This window comes from Myxocyprinus asiaticus, chromosome 5 (assembly GCF_019703515.2).
Source record: "Myxocyprinus asiaticus isolate MX2 ecotype Aquarium Trade chromosome 5, UBuf_Myxa_2, whole genome shotgun sequence".
Lineage (NCBI taxonomy): Eukaryota > Metazoa > Chordata > Actinopteri > Cypriniformes > Catostomidae > Myxocyprinus > Myxocyprinus asiaticus.
In genome coordinates, this window is record NC_059348.1 from 23,224,999 (window position 1) to 23,243,958 (window position 18,960).

Here is an 18,960-nt window from a genome sequence, read left to right on the forward strand (position 1 = left end):
TGCAGTGTTAGATTAAAAAAAAAAACCTCACACAGTACCTTAGAGGACAAAAGGGTCTGCGTCAAAAAACTGCCATAAAAATATTATATATTAATATTCTTTTCCACTTTCACTGACTTAGATTTTTTAACCAACATCAATCCTGATCATAACTACCAAATATTCATTAATTTTCAGGATTTTAACCCTTTCAATGCCAGTTTGTTTACATAATGCCACTGTTGTTTTTTACACACACACAAATTTCTCAATACACACATACAAAACACACTCTGACATCTATACCAACACACCCACACAATTTTAGCTGCATCATTTATTCAATTGGCCTGCAGTGCTCTATAATGCAGCAAACAGAAAATAGGAAAAAAGCATGTATTTTCTCCATAGGCTAAACATGGAAAAATGGCACCTTCTGGTGGAAAATATATAAAATAAAAAGTTTGAAGCCAGGGCTCTGGAATGAAAGCATAATATCATAGAATTCATGATTTTATGCTTTAATGGCTCTGGGATCAAATATTGCAGTTTTAACGGGTTTCAACGGGGACATTTTTGTCCTGAAGGTCCTGAGTGTAACTGTTTTGTGTACACAGTGTATTATAGATGTATTATGGGAACTGAGGTTGAAATATAAAAAATCCCCAAAAAATACACACCTCTGGCTAAATTTATGCCGTTGTCATTAACACAGCCAAAATGATTGAAAAAAACTAAAATGAAAAAGACAAAAATCTCACAAGGGTTAATGTGGTGAACTGCATCTGTGGTTAAATTGCTAGGACACCTGTGTGAACTTGAGGAGAACAGACTACATACGTTCATTAAAATCACCTTGTTTAAAATGAATTACTAAAAGAAAAGTTATTTCTCCATAATTTGTTTGTAGATGCCATTTGATATTTTGAATATAATGCAATAACATTTTGAAGTGTGACAAAAGTGTCCAAACACTTTTTGGGACTTCTGTACCATGCTATGTCTGTGTTGTACAGGTGCTGCATTCGGTCGACTGGTTGGTGAGAGTATGGCTGCCATCTTCCCTGAAGGGATACACGCTGACAGCACTGTATATCCCATAGTTCCCGGCGGTTATGCAGTTGTAGGTGAGAGCGTCCATTGTGTCAGCATTCTCGAGGATGTCCATTTGTTTTCTTTCAAAACCCATCAGTTTGAGCCCGTCGTGGCTATATCTTATTCACACATGTAATTGAACCTGCGGGGTGTTATATGCAAGAGTCATACATTTTTCATTAACCCACACAGACCAACAGCCAAATTAGATCTTGCTTGTGGAAATGGCTTCAGCAGTAGCACTGCATTGTGCAGTGAAGCAGAAAGTTTGTCAGGAGCACAATAGGAAATCAGTTGGCTTTTGCGGTAGGTGACTGCTACTGTAATTTGATGCGGAACGAAATGGTGATTCCCACAGGGGCGGCGGCTCTCTCTGGTGCAGTCACTCACACCGTGTCCACCGCTGTCATTGTGTTTGAGCTGACCGGTCAAATCTCACACATCCTGCCTGTGATGATCGCTGTGATATTGGCCAATGCTGTGGCTCAGAGTCTGCAGCCTTCTTTATATGATTCCATCATCAGGATCCAGAAGCTTCCCTATCTGCCAGAGCTGGGCTGGGGACAGGAGTGAGAGCTTATGCTATTACATTTTCCCTTGATATTATTTTTAAATCTCAAATCATTCCCCTGGCCTTTTGAGTGCTAACTCCCCATCTTGTTCTTTTTTACCTGTAGGAAATATAATATCCGTGTAGAGGACATAATGGTGAGAGACGTGCGATATATCACTCTCTCCTCCTCTTATCGGGACCTACAGGAAGCTCTCGTAACAGGCCAGCTTAAAACCCTTGCACTGGTGGAGTCCAAAGGTGAGACATATTGTACATAAAATCCTGTATGTCTATTCATTTTTTAAGGGAATTATTGAGCTCTAGTTTTTGTTCTGCATATGTCCTTCATTCATAAACACTATCTCACATTTTTTTTTTAAGAGAGTTTAAGAGAGAGTTCTGATTAAGCTTTGTGGAATGGATGTCAAGGCAGGCCACTGCCTTTAACATTCAGAAATAGTCTTTTAATGTTTTTTATTATTATTATTATTTTACTCAAATGGGAAGAACAGTTTGCTGAAATCACTCAAAAGTCTTTAATTGCTGAAGCAATTTTTGGGAAGAAGGGAGCAGTGATTGTTTTCAATGGCTGATGTCGATACCTAGAGTGCAAGGTTGCTAATGGCCGATATAATGCAATACATAATATAATATTATATTATATTATATAATATAATATGTCATGTCACACATTATTTACTTAAAAACCCCATGAAATGAAAATTGGACCTGTGTGGCTTTTTGTCTGTATTTTAGCTGTGAAGCCATCTATATGCTATTGTACGTTGAAGTTGGAAGTTGACAAAATTAATCTTTCACAGATACACATTTAAAATGTACAGTTTTTCCCTTCTGGGATAATGGACCAAAAATATGGATGACCCATCTTGCATTACACAGGTTTTTGTCCAATCAGATGCACTTAAGAATGAGAACGTCACTCCCCCTAATACCACCTGCAACACACTGCAAATAATGCAAATCATTGTTCATGGCTGATGTAAACTAAAGCCTATTGGCTATTTTATTTACAAGTCCTTTGATCAAAATTTGTTCAACAGGAAATATGTTAACATAGGAATGAATGAATGAATGAACGTTACATTTATATAGCGCCTTTCTGACACTACACTCAAAGCGCTTTACACAGTGAACAGGGGACTCTCCTCAACCTCCACCAGCGTGCAGCATCCACCTGGATGATGCGACGGTAGCCATAGTGCACTAGTACGCTCACCACACACCAGCTATTGGTGGAGAGGAGAGAAAATGATTTGTTTGGTCTTTAAATAACAAAAAGTGCATTCTGTTCCGAAGTTCAGCTTGGTCGCTATGGTTACTTGGCCAAAAATGTGCCAATTAATGATCCTGGTATTCCCCTAGAAGAATAACATTTATTTGGCCATTAATAAAGCCTGTCAAAAAAAAGTTGCGAATAAGCCATGATAATACTAAATTATATAATTTTTGTAACAAGTTGTAAAGAGAATCGAATGTAATTTACAATTGTGCATGTGTGCATTAAAAACATCCAGTATGTTACAGAAATCGACTACGTAGTGGATTTAATCCACTACGTCATTGCGCTACAGTCTGCAGCGAGCATGACCTCGTTGTTGTAGATGCCTGAAATGGAAATGAGCTGAATGAATGACAGTTTAGTGTGAGTTGTTTGTATGATGCTTCAAAACAGATAGTGTTCTTTAAGGAAAAATGCAAATAAACTATGGCTAAAAATGTGGCTGTATATATTTTTAATGTTTTTTTGCCTTTAGTACGGTTCTTGTTTTTTCAGAAAGCAGCACCTTTTATTGAAGTTCCCAAATGAAAGCTCACAGATGGAAATGTTTTCCCATAATTCCACCTCTCACCCAGTGACAGACACATTCTTTACCTTATCCGTCTCCTTTCCCGCCCTCCCTCCATTTCCCTTCGCTATCCTGATTCCTCCAGCTCTCCTGCAGTGTCTCTCTCACTTCTCTCTTTCTCTCTCTTTCCCTCTCTCTCTGGTCTCTCTGCTGTCTCCCCTGCCTGTGTCCCCACCTGGCTGCAGAGTCCATGATCCTGCTGGGTTCTATGGAGCGTTCTCAGCTGCAGTCCCTACTCTCACAGCAGCTCGGCCGTGCTCGCAGGCTGGAGTACTTGAGAGAGCGTGCCCAGGACAACGGCACCCATGTGCCCACGTTCTCCCAGGATTCTCCCCCCAAGACTGCCCATGGCGTACGCTTCCTGGTATGAGGTTTACACAGAAGACGCTAGTCTTAATTAAAAAGACAGGAATGAAAGGCGAATGAAGCAACTGTCCTTACATTTCCCCCCCTTTATTTATTTATTTCTAGATGAATCAGACATACATGTAGATCTATACAAAAAACATAATACAACACCAGGTTAAAGGAATAGTTCACCGCATAATGATAATTCTACATTTTATATTATTTACTCATCCTCATGTAGTTTAACCATATGCTGTTATTTTCCATCACATGATTACTCTGGCAGTCGACATGTTGCTACCAAATGTTCCAGTACCCTGAAATCGAGCCATTTCTGCAGAGTTACTGACAAGTGCCTTCTCCCATGATACATTTTTGCATCAATTCAAATGTTTTTACCTTTTCCTATGACACTACTGATAGCATGTTGCGTGAGCAGCATCAGGGACACGGGTTCTCGACCCATGGAAACCAGGAAGTAATCATGCTCACTGAAATAATGCGTGACTGTTGACTGTATTACGTCATTTACAGCTAAAAACAATTTGCTTTACAACTCGCTTTTGGCGTGCCCAACAACACTTGTTGAATGTGTAGTTCAACAGCACTTGAACTTGTGAAACATGTTGTTCAACAACACTTCCAGCCTCGGCAACTGTGGTTGGTAGTTTGAATTTCGGTAAGCACAGACTGATTTCAGCTGAAGAACATTCAACCTACTGTCGCCAAATTCACAGTGAGACCAGTCTATCCAGAATGGTGCCTTGTTGCATCATGACCGATTTTATGCCAAAACTACATTTGTTTGTGTGTGTTTTGTGATCAAACATGACAGGCAAGTTCGAACATGCAGAATGGAGAATGAGATTTGAGAGCAGAAGATTTACAGTGAAGAAGAACCTACATTTTGGTGTGTTCCTCACACAAAGCTATTGTACGGCAGAATATAGCAATGGTAAAAATAACAGCATGCTGGTTTGAAATGACATGAGGATGAGTAAACAATTACAAAGTTTTCTCTTTGGGGTGAAATATTACTTTAATTATGTTCAGGCTGTCAGCTTAATTAAGTCAGCTGTGTATATTTCACAAGAAGAACAAACGAATCTTAATGTCACAACACTCAGTTTTGTTTTGTTTTTTGTTTTCTATGTCAGTCATTGCAAAGAGGGAAATGCATGGCAGGCAGACAATGCTGATTTCAGCACTACATTTGTTAGTATGTGAAGAGAGTATATTAGTAATTAACCTTGTTAATATGTGGATCTAACAGACTGTCTTTCTCTAGATCTCCACTGAAGAGTCCTCCTACAGCCCCACTCTGACTAACTCTCAGATCCCCCTCAAGTCTGCCCTGAAGACGGTGTCTGCGATCAGCAACACAGAGTCACTGAATAGTGTGTATTTAACACTTACTCATACATTTAAACTCCCACACATGTAAGCCGTGTTCCACTGTTTCATTCTCTCAATGAACTCCTTGTACGAACCCATCTTGTGCTAATCTAATCACTCCTCTTTTTGCAGGCTCTCCAAATCTCTCCTCAAGGGAACCTGTAAAGGAGGTAGTCGAGGTAAGATGGCTCTCTAGGGAGAGTGGGTGAAATGAAGCACTTATATTGCTGTAGATTTTACAGGTGTACAAAGAATGAATATGGGGCAAGAAGCACAAGTGGATCCATCTGGCAAAGCAGCTTCACAATTAGCCTAAAATGTCTTGTTTGATATACTTTCTTCATGTTTCAAACCTTGTCTTAGGCTTTGTTCAAAAATAAGATTTTTTTTGCATAATTCGTTAAGTTGCTTGTAGTCTGAACAGAGAAAAACATAGATGAAGTCCTATTGTTACAAATATGATCCAAAACACACACCGGGAAGATGGCGCCGCAGATTGCTGCTTCGGCGTGGAGCTCTCTAGCATTTTTGTTTCTTTTGTTTGTTTGTCATGTTTTTTGTCACTCTTTCCTGATCAGTTTCACCAGGGATGAACTGATGAATATTCGGCATTTGATTATTCAGACGTTTTATTAGACGTCATAGTTGGAGGCGCAGCAGTGCTCTACAAGCAATCCAAAAGACGCACATGAGGGAAGAGAGCTGGCGTGCTTGTGAAGCTTCGTCAACGCGGCATTAGGACTCCACTGCCGAGTATTCAACTAGCGAATGGATGAACTGCTTCTGCTCACTCAAACAAATAAGGACTTTTCTAACTCTGCTGCTCTGTGCTTCACAGAAACCTGGCTGAATGAAGTCATCCCGGACAGCATGTTACATCTGCCGGGCTTTCAGCTGTTCAGAGCAGATCGCATCGTGGAGTTATTGGGGAAAACGAGAGGCGGTGGAACATGCTTTTACATCAACGAAAGTTGGTGTACAGATGTAACAGCATTGAAGAATATGTGCTGTCCTAATTTAGAAGTGCTCTTCATCAACTGTAAGCCTTTCTACTCACCGCGACAGTTTTCTTAATTCATTCTGGTGAATGTTTACATCCCGCCACAAGCATTTGTGAACGCAGCGTTGCAACAGCTGGCTGATCACATCACAGACACAGAGCAACAACACCTGGACTCACTTATTATTATTCTGGGAGATTTTAATAAAGCTAACCTCACCTGTGAACTGCCAAAATACCAACAACACATTACATGCCCCACCAGAGAAAAAACAGTTTTCAGCCAACAATCCTGCATCTGTGTGGAAAGGCCTGAAAAGCATTACCAAGTATATGACACCTCCCACTTGCTCTGTAGAGAGTCAACTAATGGCTGATGAACTGAATGCGTTTTACTGCAGGTTTGAAAAGCCCAGTGTCACACCCCTCCCCCGCTCTTCACTTCACTTCACTTCACACACACACCAACACCTCCTGGAACCCCCCTCCTCCCCTCACCTGCTACTCAATCTGCACTTATGATCTGTGAGAAGGATGTGTGCCAGGTCTTTTGGAAACAAAAGACTAGTAAAGCTTCAGGCCCAGATGATGTTTCACCTGTCTGAAAGTCTGCTCTGACCAAGGGGCCCCCATCTTCACACAGATCTTCAATAGATCACTGGAGCAGTGTGAAGTTCCCTGCTGCTTCAAATGCTCCACCATCATTCAGGTCCCTAAAAAAAGAAAAAACACAGGACTTAATGACTTCAGACCTGTCGCTCTCACGTCTGTGGTCATGAAGTCATTTGAGAGACTGGTTTTGGCCTACCTGAAGGACATCACTGGACCCCTGCTGGACCCCCTTCAGTTTGCTTACCGAGCAAACAGGTCTGTGGATGATGCTTTCAACATGGGACTGCATCATATCCTGCAACACCTCGACAGACCTGGGACTTATGCATGGACCCTGTTTGTGGACTTCAGTTCAGCCTTCAATACCATCATGCCTGATCTTCTCTCAACCAAACTGACCCAGCTCTCCGTGCCCACCCCAATCTGTCGATGGATCACTAGTTTTCTGACAGATAGGCAGCAGCTAGTGAGACTGGGGAAACTCACATCCGGGACCCTCACTATTAGCACTGGTGCTCCTCAGGGATGCGTTCTCTCTCCACTGCTCTTCTCCCTGTACATGAATGACTGCACTGCAAAAGACCCCACTGTCAAGCTCCTGAAGTTTTCAGATGACACCACGGTCATTGGCCTCATCCATGACAGTGATGAGTCTGCATACAGACGGGAGGTTGATCAGCTGGCTGTCTGTCTCACAACAACCTTGAGCTGAACACGCCCAAAACAGTGGAGATGATAGTGGACTTCAGGAGAAATCCTCTCCCCCACCCACCATCTTGAACAGCACTGTGGCAGCAGTGGAGTCATTCAGATTCCTGGGCTCTACCATCTCTCAGGACCTGAAGTGGGACACCCACATAGACTCCATTGTGAAGAAGGCTCAGCAGAGGTTGTACTTCCTTCACCAGCTGAGGAAGTTCAACCTGCCACAGGAGCTGCTGACACAGTTCTACTTGGCCATCATTGAGTCTGTCCTGTGTACATTTATAACTGTCTGGTTTGGTTCAGCCACCAAATCAGACAGAAGGAAACTAAAACAGACAGTCAGGACTGCTGAGAGGATTATTGCTGCCCCCCTCCAAGACCTGTACATCTCCAGAGTGAGGAAACGTGCCAGTAGAATCCCTCTGGACCCGACACACCCTGCCCACTCCCTCTTTGTACTGTTGCCCTCTGGCCAGCACTACAGAGCATTGAGCGCCAGGACATCCAGGCACAAGAACAGTTTCTACCCTCAGGCCATTTTCCACATGAACAATTAAACTGCCTTCAGGACTCCCATAGTACAATAATGTAAATAAATATCTTATGTACATATGTAAATTCACTCAGATTTAATTCAATAACTGTACATACACCTGGCACATACATTAGCAGATGCATATGTACATTTGCCATTCTGTTATATGTCCTATTATTTGTATGTCTATTTATACTCTTACCTTGTATTACATTCTGTGTCTCACTGTAATGTTCTGTGTGCACTTGTTTCTCCTATCACCAACAAAAATTCCTTGTGTACATGAGAACACTTGGCAATAAAGCTCATTCTGATTCTGTTAAAATGTTGTTTGAGATATGTTTAAAATTTGTAAAAGATTTTTAAAAATGCCATTTCAGTCTGAATGGTGAGAGTGGATTTCAAATAGTTTTCCGTTATCATGGATGTCTACAGCAGTGTCTAAATTCACTCATGTTGAGTTCTATGTATTGAATGTTGAATGAGCAAACCTCTGATGCAAATGCTTTCTCATGAGTTCATCACCGTGGTGAGATTTCATGATGGACATGAGCAGATGCATAACTTTCAGTTTATTATCCTCTCTTTCCATAATGAAAGCAAGTGTCTTATGTCTCTTGGTGTCTCTTTGCTGATGCTCAAGTCATTACTATGCCTACCGATATAGATTCAGGATGTTGACTACACTGTCAAATGACAGTGCTCTGTCAGTCCAAAAGATACAAATCGGATTTACAGTATGTTCAGTGTGAACCAGTGTGTTATTAACACTGACAAAAACTAAATGAAAGCTAAACGAAAATAATAAAATAAAAACTAACATATTTGGGGGAAAAAATAAACTAAACTAAACTCCAAAACTAAATTAAATAATTTTTTTGTTTTATATACATACACAGTATATAATAAAATTTGAAACATTCATTAAACATGGAAATACCACAAGATAGCAGAAACACTAGACTGCTCTGAGAAATTTAACTCTATTAAACATATTTTATTGATATTAGTTAATTCATTAAAGCTAAAGTGTAACTTTTTCGGTGTTTAACTACTGTCTCCTATCTCAGCTTAATATGCAGAGACAACTAAAAGTGAGCCATATATAGGTTAATTTAGTTGAAAACTATAAACACTGTGTTACTGTGGCGCGATAAAATTCTTCTGTTTTGAGCGGCCCGTCCAGCCCGACACAACAACTTTGACTCAACCAATGTTTGTCCCATCAATAGCAGATGGAGGTTGTATTCCTAAGGCTTTTTGAAAACAATATTAATTTTTCCAGTTCTGTACAGTGGCGCAGATATTACACACTTGAGCTTTATCTTGGCAGCCCTTAAAGGGATAGTTCCCCCAAAAGTGAAAATTCTCTAATCATTTACTCAGCCTCATGCATCCCAGATGTTTATGACTTACTTTCTTCTGCAGAACACAAAGGAAGATTTTAAAAATAATATTTCAGCTCTATAGGTCCAAACAATGCAAACAAATGGTGGTCAGAAATTTGAAGGTCCAAAAAGCACATAAAGGCAGCATAAAAGTAATCCATGCGACTCCAGTGGTTAAATCCATATCTTTGGAAGTGATATGATAGGTGTGGGTGTGAAATAGATCAATATTTAAGTCCTTTTTTACTATCAATCTCCCCTTTTTACTTTCTAATTCTTCTTTGTTTTTGGCGACTCACATTCTTCATGCATATCACCACCTTCTTTATAGTAAAAAAGGACTTAAATATTTATCTGTTTCTCAACCACACCTATTATATCCGCTTCTGAAGACAGATTTAACCACTGGAGTCAAAGGGATTACTTTTATGCTGCCTTTGTGTTTTTTGGATCTTCAGATTTCAGAGAGCAATTTGCATTAAATAAACTACCAGAGCTGAGACATTTTTCTAAAAATCTTTGTCATCCACATCTTGGATGGCATGAGGGTGAGTAAATGATGAGAGAATTGAACTATCCCTTTAAATACTAAAGCTACAATAAAAAGTAATTAAACTAAAACTAGAAAACACTTCAAACTACAGCTAAACTAACAGTCGGAGAGTGAAATCCAATGAAAACTAAACTGGAATGATGAATTGAAAATAAAACAGAAATAAAAATATCTGCACAACTAGCATAACCGAACAAAAAAAGAATTGCAGAAATAAACATTGTTTTCACATAGCTTTTTCGAACACTACACCCCTTTGCCGTTAATCAAACAAACAGATAGTCTCTCCCCCAGCCTACACCACTGGTCGAACCAATGTTGTTGTGTCAGGCTGGATGGGCCACTCAAACAAACAAACAAAAAAGGAATGTTTATAGCACCATAGAGACACAGTGTTTACAGTTTTCTGTTTTTCAGTTTTATAGTTATCTCTGCATAATAAGCTGGAATAGAAGAAAGTGTTTTAACATCGAAAAAGTGACACACTTTAGCTTTAAATTAAACAAATCAAAACTATAATAACCCTGGTGTGATCAAAGCTTTTTGTCTGTTGTTCATTGTAACTCTGTAAAGTTTTCACCTCCTGCTAAACTAGATTCCCACAGGAATTCTCTTATCAAGCGGCATCTGTTGACCAGCGTAAAGGGAATGTTCTGTTAGCCGAGCATTAACGAGGGATTTTGGCTGTTCCATTTGTCATACATCACCCTTTTCTGCCTTTCAATTTCGAGGACCAATGTTTGGCTCTAACTGTGTCCCTTGATAATAGCTAATGTTGAAGGTACAGCTGTTGAGGGAGCATTGCATTAAAGTTGCATTAACGCTTTATGCTCCTCCCTTTTCTATCTGTTCTGTCTGGAAGAGCAATGCTGGCCCCATGGCTCCTAAGAGGAGCAGGAGGCTCAAGCGTGTGAAGATAACCATGGCGGTAAGAGAGCGCAGCAGAGACTTTTTCTTCTGCTACCCACAAACATGCATTATTGGGGGTGGCAGTGGCACAGTCAATAGGGCCTTTACAGCACAGAGGCCTTATTGAGTTCTGCCTGTGCACTGTATTGATAACTCTACTCCACTTTAGTACTTTCCCTCTAGGGAACAGGGAACATGCTGACTTACAAGATGATTCGTGCCATGTAATGAAGTTTATTTGTCTCTCATGGGATGAGTGCGTTTGTGTGACGCATGGTTTGATTTTTGCGGTTATCAAGATTGAAAACAAGCCTAGGAGCTTCATATGTCCATATACCTAAAGACGGATATCAGGAAATTTCATGGGTAGCACTGTTTCTTCTGAACAAAGCTTCAGATTGAAGTCCAATTTAACCTTGAGCCTTGAACTCTCCAACCAAATTAACAACCTTTCGTCTTATTTCTTTATTGCCTTCTTAATGACATCCAATCTCCCTTACCCTCCCCTGGGCTGCGTTTAATGTATTGCTTAAGCTTGCTTATGTTTAGTAAAGCTTGAGCTGCTTCGGTAGATTACATTAGTATGTGTTGCTTGTCTTGTGAACAAAGTGAATTGCATGATCATTTGTAGAGGCGAGTGTATGCAAGGGACAATATAGTGCATTTCTATGTTTAACTCTAACTCGTTTTCAGGACACTCCTGATGTAGAAGATGACATGTCAACAGCAGAGGTAAACTTACTGTGTTTACTGATAAAGACTTATTGAATCAAGATGTCATATGCCCCTAATAACGATTCATAATGATCTAAGATTCTTGTAAAGTGTATCAATGGTGTAATCACACATTCCAAGGTATTGTCAATGCTTCCATTTTCCATTCCATTATAGGATGTGTTCTAGAATGTATATTTTTTGTAAAACTAAGGCCACGCAACACTGATCTATTGAAGTCTAAAAACTCCTGAAGTCATAGTTTTAAAGTTTGCAGTTAGGAAGAGCGTTTTTGAAAGTCTCTGTTTTCAGTGGAGGTAAACACCGTTCCAGTGTGGATGAGAAGCGCTAACGTAGTAAAATCAATGCTTTTTAAAAGGAAAATTTATGGGTATGGATGTGGCCTAAGGGACCGTTCAGACCGAACGTATTCTTGCAATGAATAGAGATAAACACAGGTGTCTCGAGACATTTTTTAAAAGTGAACTTGACATGGCATCTAAAAAAGTGCCGTTTCTATGCGGAAAAAAACAAGCCTCATCTAGCGCACGTTTACGTAGAAAAACAATTGCAAAAACGTGTTCGTTATAAATGGCCCCTAATCTGAGTACAAGTTATTTGCCCACACTGAAAGCAAAAATGCTGCACATCACAACACAATCACAGCCAATAAAAACATATTTGATGTTTAATATACAGTCATGTGAAGCTGAATTTTGTCCCAGTGAGATTTCACTGTGGGTGGTGTTATATAATATAAACCTTGCAACTGACTAAATGTTCTGTCAGTCATTGCTTGTACAAAAAATAGCATTATATTAATAGCTTTATATTGTATGCACCTGGTTTGGAGGACACATAACAAAGCTAACTCTGTAGCTTCTTCATCTTTTATGGTCTGCATCTTATAATATTGCATACATTATATTAAACCTCACATAAAATTACCCCGTCTGTTTTTTTACCTTTTTAAAAGATGTTGCTCAATAGCTCAAACAATTTCTTTTTTTTTTTTTGTCAGATAGCAGAATGGGAGGAGCAACAGTTGGATGAGGCTGTAAATTTCAACAATTGTAAAATAGACCCTGCCCCCTTTCAGCTGGTGGAGCGGACATCTTTGCATAAGGTAAGGACTTACAGTATCATAACCAAGATCGCTGAAACGTAAGGAAGTCATTCACACAAAGTGTTGTTAATGTTTTTAAAGGCTTTTTAGAAAGTCGAGTTCTCAGGAGGAAAGGAAATAAACATTCTTCTCTGTGCTTAAAAAAAAAAAAAAAAAAAAGGGGGTTTTATTTGGAAAACTAACAAGACAGTTCTGCTATCACAGTTGCCCTTCAATGAAGCAAGAACTTCATCCCTTTATCTCTGTCCTTTTGTGCGTCACAGACACACACTATTTTCTCACTTCTTGGCTTGGATCATGCTTATGTCACCAGCACTGGCCGTCTAGTTGGGGTTGTCTCTTTAAAGGAGGTTTGTTTGGTTGTATTCTTTTATTATCTTGTCTTTATGCGTGAGAGAGATTCATTGCCTCTTAAATTTTGTATGTTTTAAAAATGTACATTTTACTGTAAAATCTTGGAAAGCCCTTTATCATTGTTCTATCTTTTTTTTTTTTTTTTAATGCAAGTAAAATAAAGCTTTTAAAGGGATAGTTCACCCCCCAAAATTGGAAAATTTTGTGATTATTTACTTACCCTAATGTCACTCTAAACCCATATCAGTTTTTTGTGGAACGCAAAAGGATACATTTTAAATAAGTCTTTACAGGGTTTATTTGCCATTTAATAAAAGTGAACAGTGACTCAGGTCTGTCAAGCTCCAAAAATTACATAAAAACCCACCTTAAAACCACAGTAAAAGCAATCGATATGACTCATGCACTATATTCCAAGTCTTCTGAAGCCATACAATCACTTTGCGTGATGAAATTTAAATAAAATTTAAGTCATTATTCACTAAAATTATTCACTTATTAAATTAAATCATTGATAAACTCCAATACATCAGCTTAGTTATGTCACCAGAACTAATGAGGTTTGATGTTATCGACGTAGCCACTATATTTTGTGGTTCACGGAAGAAAGTCATAAGTAAGTTTGGAACAACTATTGGGTGAACTATTCCTTTAATGCACATTCAGTATATTGAGCTGAAGGATTTAATCACTGTGCCTGTCTGTAGCTGCGTAAGGCCATTGAGGGCTCTGTAACAGTGACTGGAGTGAAAGTCCGTCCACCGTTGGCCAGCTTCCGTGACAGTGGCAACAGTAGCAGCATTTCAGAGGTTACCGAACTCCACAAGCTCTGGAGTCGTCACAGGAGCATATCGTTGCCGAGGGAACCCAACCTCCCCGACCTGGAAGACCAAGGGGAGCAGCCATCCGAGGGCAGCCTTGTGAATGAGACAGAGTGCACGGAGCTGTCCAGCCAGAACAGCCTGTTACACACAGACGACCAATCAGAGCTGCCCTTCACCAATGCCACGCCCCAAGAGGAGCTCCAATCACAGCTACCCTGTGACTGCAGCCTCCCTATTGAGGACAGTATGGAGAAAGTCAATGAGCAATGCCCAACCCAGAATGAGGAACCACTGAGTGAGGCAAGCCCCTCCCACGCAAAGGGGCAACCAGAATGACAGCTGGCTGTGATTGGCAATGCACACTCCATTTACACCATAAACAGTATTGTGAAGTCAGGGTGAGGAGAACTTGGAGGCAAATCTTGAAGCCGTGAAGCACACTGTCTGCTCTGTACTAATCAAAACCCCAGTCAATGGTCTTGCCCTCGCACAAAACGCGCTGTGTGTGTGGGTGTGTGTTTGTATGTGTGGGATGTTCATAGTTATGCTGCAGTGTGCGCGCTGTGTGGCTTTATGTTGGTAGGATACATTTTAAAAGTTTGTATCGGGATATGTATTACTTTATGTTAGTGTTAATTGCCATTTACAACCCATTTTACTTCTGTAATGAGATATATTTTAGAGTGAAACAGGATATTTAATGAGAAAAAATATAGGATGGAACTTGATTTTACCCATTGGGAATTGATTGGATTGCAAAAATTGGTGCTACATACCAGAGTGGAGCCAGACAGAATGTAAGTTTTAAATGTGAATGGCTATTTGGTTATTGATTAACATTACCCAATAGCCCCTAAAGTATTGTCAGTGGAAAAGGAATATTCTGGGTTCAATACAAGTTACGCTCAGTCGACAGCATTTGTGGCACAACGTTCACTACAACAAAACTTAATTTAGAATTTGACTTTTCTTTAAAAAAAAAAAAAAAAAGCAAAAATCTGGGTTCCAGTGAGACACTTACAATAGAAGTTTTTAACATTAAAATACTTTTTCAAAAGTATAGCTACAAGATATAAACAATATGAGTGTAAACATGATTTTAGTGTGATAAAATCACTTACTAACTTTCTCTGTATAAAGTTATATCCAATTTTACAACTTCGTTGCCATGACGACGTAATGTCAACCAACCCTAAAACCCTAAAATGACTGTAAAATTACGATTTAAACAACTGTACCTGTATATCTCAAATAATACATGAGTTTAAACAGAAGAATTAATGTAAGTGCTTTTATAAAATGATAAGCTTCACATTTCTGCTTTTAAACCCTCCAAAAATTGGGCCCATTCACTTTCATTGTAAGTGCCTCACTGTAACCTCGATTTTTTTCTTTTTCTTTTATAAAAGGAGGGACGAGTTGAAATATATTTTTGTGGTAATCAACATTATGCAACAAATGCTGTTGATTGAGCTTAACTTGTATTGAACCCGGAATATTCCTTTAAGCTACTTTTTGCATTGTCTAATCAATGCTTTACTCGTCTTGACTATTATATATTGAATTGTCTTTATTTTGGGACCTTTCACAGCAAATATTGATATATGCAATTAATTGTGATTAATCTGATTAATCGATATTGCAAATAATCCATTAGATTTCCATTTTTAATTGATTGAGAGCCCTATAATAACAAACCAGGATTATTTTTGGAATAACATGCACTGATCATTAATAATAATACCAGGGACATGCATTAAAGTAAATAGACTCCATTTTTAAGGATTTTATGTTGATTTTAATGTAAAGTTTAACATTTATGTCAGATCATGACAGGCTCATGAGTGATCATATGTTAGTGCATGTTTTTTTTTTTTTTTTTTTGTATGTATATTTACCTTAAAATTGTATGTTAGTTGATGTATGGTTTTAAAGCGCACTCCTGTGTGTTTTGTCTTTTGCGTAAGTGAGAGAATGTGTGTAAGAAAGGCAGAGTGTGTGCCAGTGTGACTCAGCTGCACCTAGCCAACGCACCCATCTGGTGCCGACACTTTAAATCCAAATAAAATAGTCTCTGAGAGCAAAACAAAAATTTTGCTCTAAATATAGACACTGCAAGGCTTTACAAATAGGGGGGGTGGGGGGGCTAAAAAGGACACAGAGTACATGAAGAACAAGAACATGATGCAAAATGAGGAAAAGATGGAAAGATTCCAACCAGGGTAGTTTTGAAACACATTGTAATTACCATTCAGATGATACACAGCAATTCACAAACCTTTTCCATACAGTGAGCACATGGTCTGGGTGGTGTTGCCTGTAATTATGAGGAATGATAGCCCACAACACATTAGGCATGCACAGATACAGTATGTGTCAAGACAAGCGTAGCACATAGCTGCCTGGCCATATTAAAATGTACAAAAGCATCTTCCCTCAAAGCACTAAATATCCTGAGAGACTCCAAATGGAGAAATGGAGGCTCTTAAATTCTTAATTATATGCATTCACCCCAATGCAATCATTTGCATGCTCGCACACACGAACAAACAATACTCATCACAGAGCGCTGGCCCTGCTTTGCAGTTAGCTTAAATACAACCATTTAAAAAGACTGCACGAGGCTGTTTAATGTATATGTTACTTCATCAGGTTTAATTACTTGGCCTTGGGGAATTTAAACTGCGTTTATGAGGCTAAATTATCCTGGATTGAAAAATCCAGAACCTGGTACTTTTTTGCATGTGCTCATGAGTTTAAAGGAATAGTTAACCCAAACTTACCCTCATGTTGTTCCAAACCCATAAAGCTTATTTTTTTGCAGAACACAAAATTAAATATTTTAACAGATGCTCTATTTGCTTATTTTCATACAATAGCAGTTGATAGTGACTCACTTTAAAGCTTAAAAAGCACCCCAAAGTGTCATGAAAGTAGTCCATGTGATTTGTGCATCATATTCCAAGACTTCTGAAGATATACAAACACTATGTGTCTTGAACAGATTGAAATTTACGTAGTTATTTGCTCTAAAAAATAAAAACAAATCATTGATCAACTCCTGTAAACAGAACAAATCAAATATGGCGACACATCAGTAACATTAAACATAATTGGTTCTTGCACATCTTGTGACCAAATATCATGACATCACGATATAGGTGCTTTTTTTAAGCTTTATTGCGAGTCGCTATTAACTGCTGATGTATTCACAATAGCAGTTGATAGCGACTCACATTAAAGCTCAGTGATCGCAACATTGTTTAAAATATCTACTTTTGTGTTTTGCAGAAGTGAGAAAGTCATATGGGTTTGGAACAACATGAGCAAGAGTAAATAATTAACACATTTTTATTTTAGGGTGAACTATCCCTTTAAGACACACTATCACGCTAGTGCAAACACCAAATCACAAGGATTTTGGGATGGTATCCGCAGTGTAGATTGAGTGTTAAGGTTTTAGACTGTGTTAGAACCAGCTTTTGTATAAATACCATCACACACAGTCCTTCTAACCGGGCAGTTTGTGGTCCACTGTGCAGATCTCATCCAGTGACATTCAAAGTGTTGAAATATAATTAATTACAATTATGGATATTCTGTGTACTTGCAATCTAGTCACATTTTAATTATTTTACATATGTAATTTTATTTTCATAGCTTTGTCAACCGTGCAATAATGCTGTATTCTTAGAATTAATGCTTGACAAATAGGATTATTTTACTGAATATTTCTACTGTGCAGATAATTAAAATAATTTTTTTAATGTTTGCAATAATGCACAAAATTAATAAGTATTGTACTGAAACGGACAAGTGGGAGTGAGAGTCTGTGGCTATTATATTTTTTAAATGCCTTTCAAAGTTCACAACCTTTAATGTGTTTACAGGACCTCAGCATGGAGTTTAATCGTATTTACAGCATCTTCAGCCTGTTAGTATTCTGTTTGCATCAATACTGTATTTGAACAAGGCTGCAGAATGGTCAAAAACAGCACAACCACCCTAGTCAGAGCATAAGCAGAGCTAAATGGAGAATGTGTTATGTTTTTGTGCACTGCAGAAATGGGGGGCTATGGGTTTGATTTAAATGGATCAAGGCATGTGGACCAAAAGCATAACCATGACACTCGGACTTCCTGACGCAGCCTTTTGTCATTCTCAAAGGAAAATGCCTGCTCTGGGTTTCTGCGAGCCGTTACTGCAAGAGCAAAATGTTTCTTCGCCATTCATTTCAGCTGCACTAATCAGCTGTTTTATTAAAGTTTGTTATTCTGGGGACAGAATAAATTTAGCTAATAACAATCTTTAGATACGTCGTGTCACGTTTTGTCTCTGTTTGCCGCTTGTGCAGTTTGAATCAAGCCCATGGTGTAAATTGTCTGCTGATATGCCGCACATTCAATGTAGAGTAAAGCAATAAGTCTGCTCCCATCCCCTTATATGGTTTTTTATAAATCATTTGCTTGTACAGAATACAGGGTAAAACGGTATGTACTGTATATGAACTCTCCTCACATACCCTGTACATAGAAATAAGCATATTGAATCCGCTGTTACCATTATTTTTCAGAAACATGAAATTTTTTTGTACATCAGTAAATATTAAATTTCAATTTTAAAAGTTGTTTTTGTTCTATGGAATATTCATTAATGTGGAAAATAATGTATCTGCACTGTTTAAAATTGCAACCTGCACTTGTTACTGTTATAAACAACTTCTACCTGACCTAACCTGTAAAGGAATATTCTGGGTTCAATACAAGTTAAGATCAATTGACAGTATTTGTGGCATAATGTTGATTACCACAAACAAATCATTTTGACTCATCCCTTCTTTAAACAAAAAGCACAAATCTGGGTTAGAGTGAGGCACTTACAAAGGATGTAAATAGGGGCTGTAAACATAAAAAAATAAAACCTGTTTCAAACGTATAGCCACACGACAAACAATATGCATGTTAACATGATTTTAGTGTGATAAAATCGCTTACAACCTTTT

General features: G+C 38.7%; 1 protein-coding gene across 1 annotated transcript in view; it reads left to right on the forward strand.

Moving 5' to 3' along the window:
* The window catches only part of LOC127441398 (chloride channel protein 2-like), a 62,373-nt gene extending 43,788 nt beyond the window's left edge, over positions 1-18,585 (forward strand). The window contains exons 14-24 of the mRNA XM_051698777.1: positions 996-1,106; positions 1,433-1,643; positions 1,752-1,885; positions 3,681-3,859; positions 5,132-5,240; positions 5,371-5,417; positions 10,894-10,959; positions 11,634-11,672; positions 12,676-12,780; positions 13,044-13,130; positions 13,842-18,585. Of these exons, the coding sequence (XP_051554737.1) occupies positions 996-1,106; positions 1,433-1,643; positions 1,752-1,885; positions 3,681-3,859; positions 5,132-5,240; positions 5,371-5,417; positions 10,894-10,959; positions 11,634-11,672; positions 12,676-12,780; positions 13,044-13,130; positions 13,842-14,294 (1,541 nt within the window). The 3' untranslated portion in view covers positions 14,295-18,585. The remainder of the gene's footprint in view (positions 1-995; positions 1,107-1,432; positions 1,644-1,751; positions 1,886-3,680; positions 3,860-5,131; positions 5,241-5,370; positions 5,418-10,893; positions 10,960-11,633; positions 11,673-12,675; positions 12,781-13,043; positions 13,131-13,841) is intronic.
* The last annotated feature ends 375 nt before the right edge of the window (positions 18,586-18,960 follow it).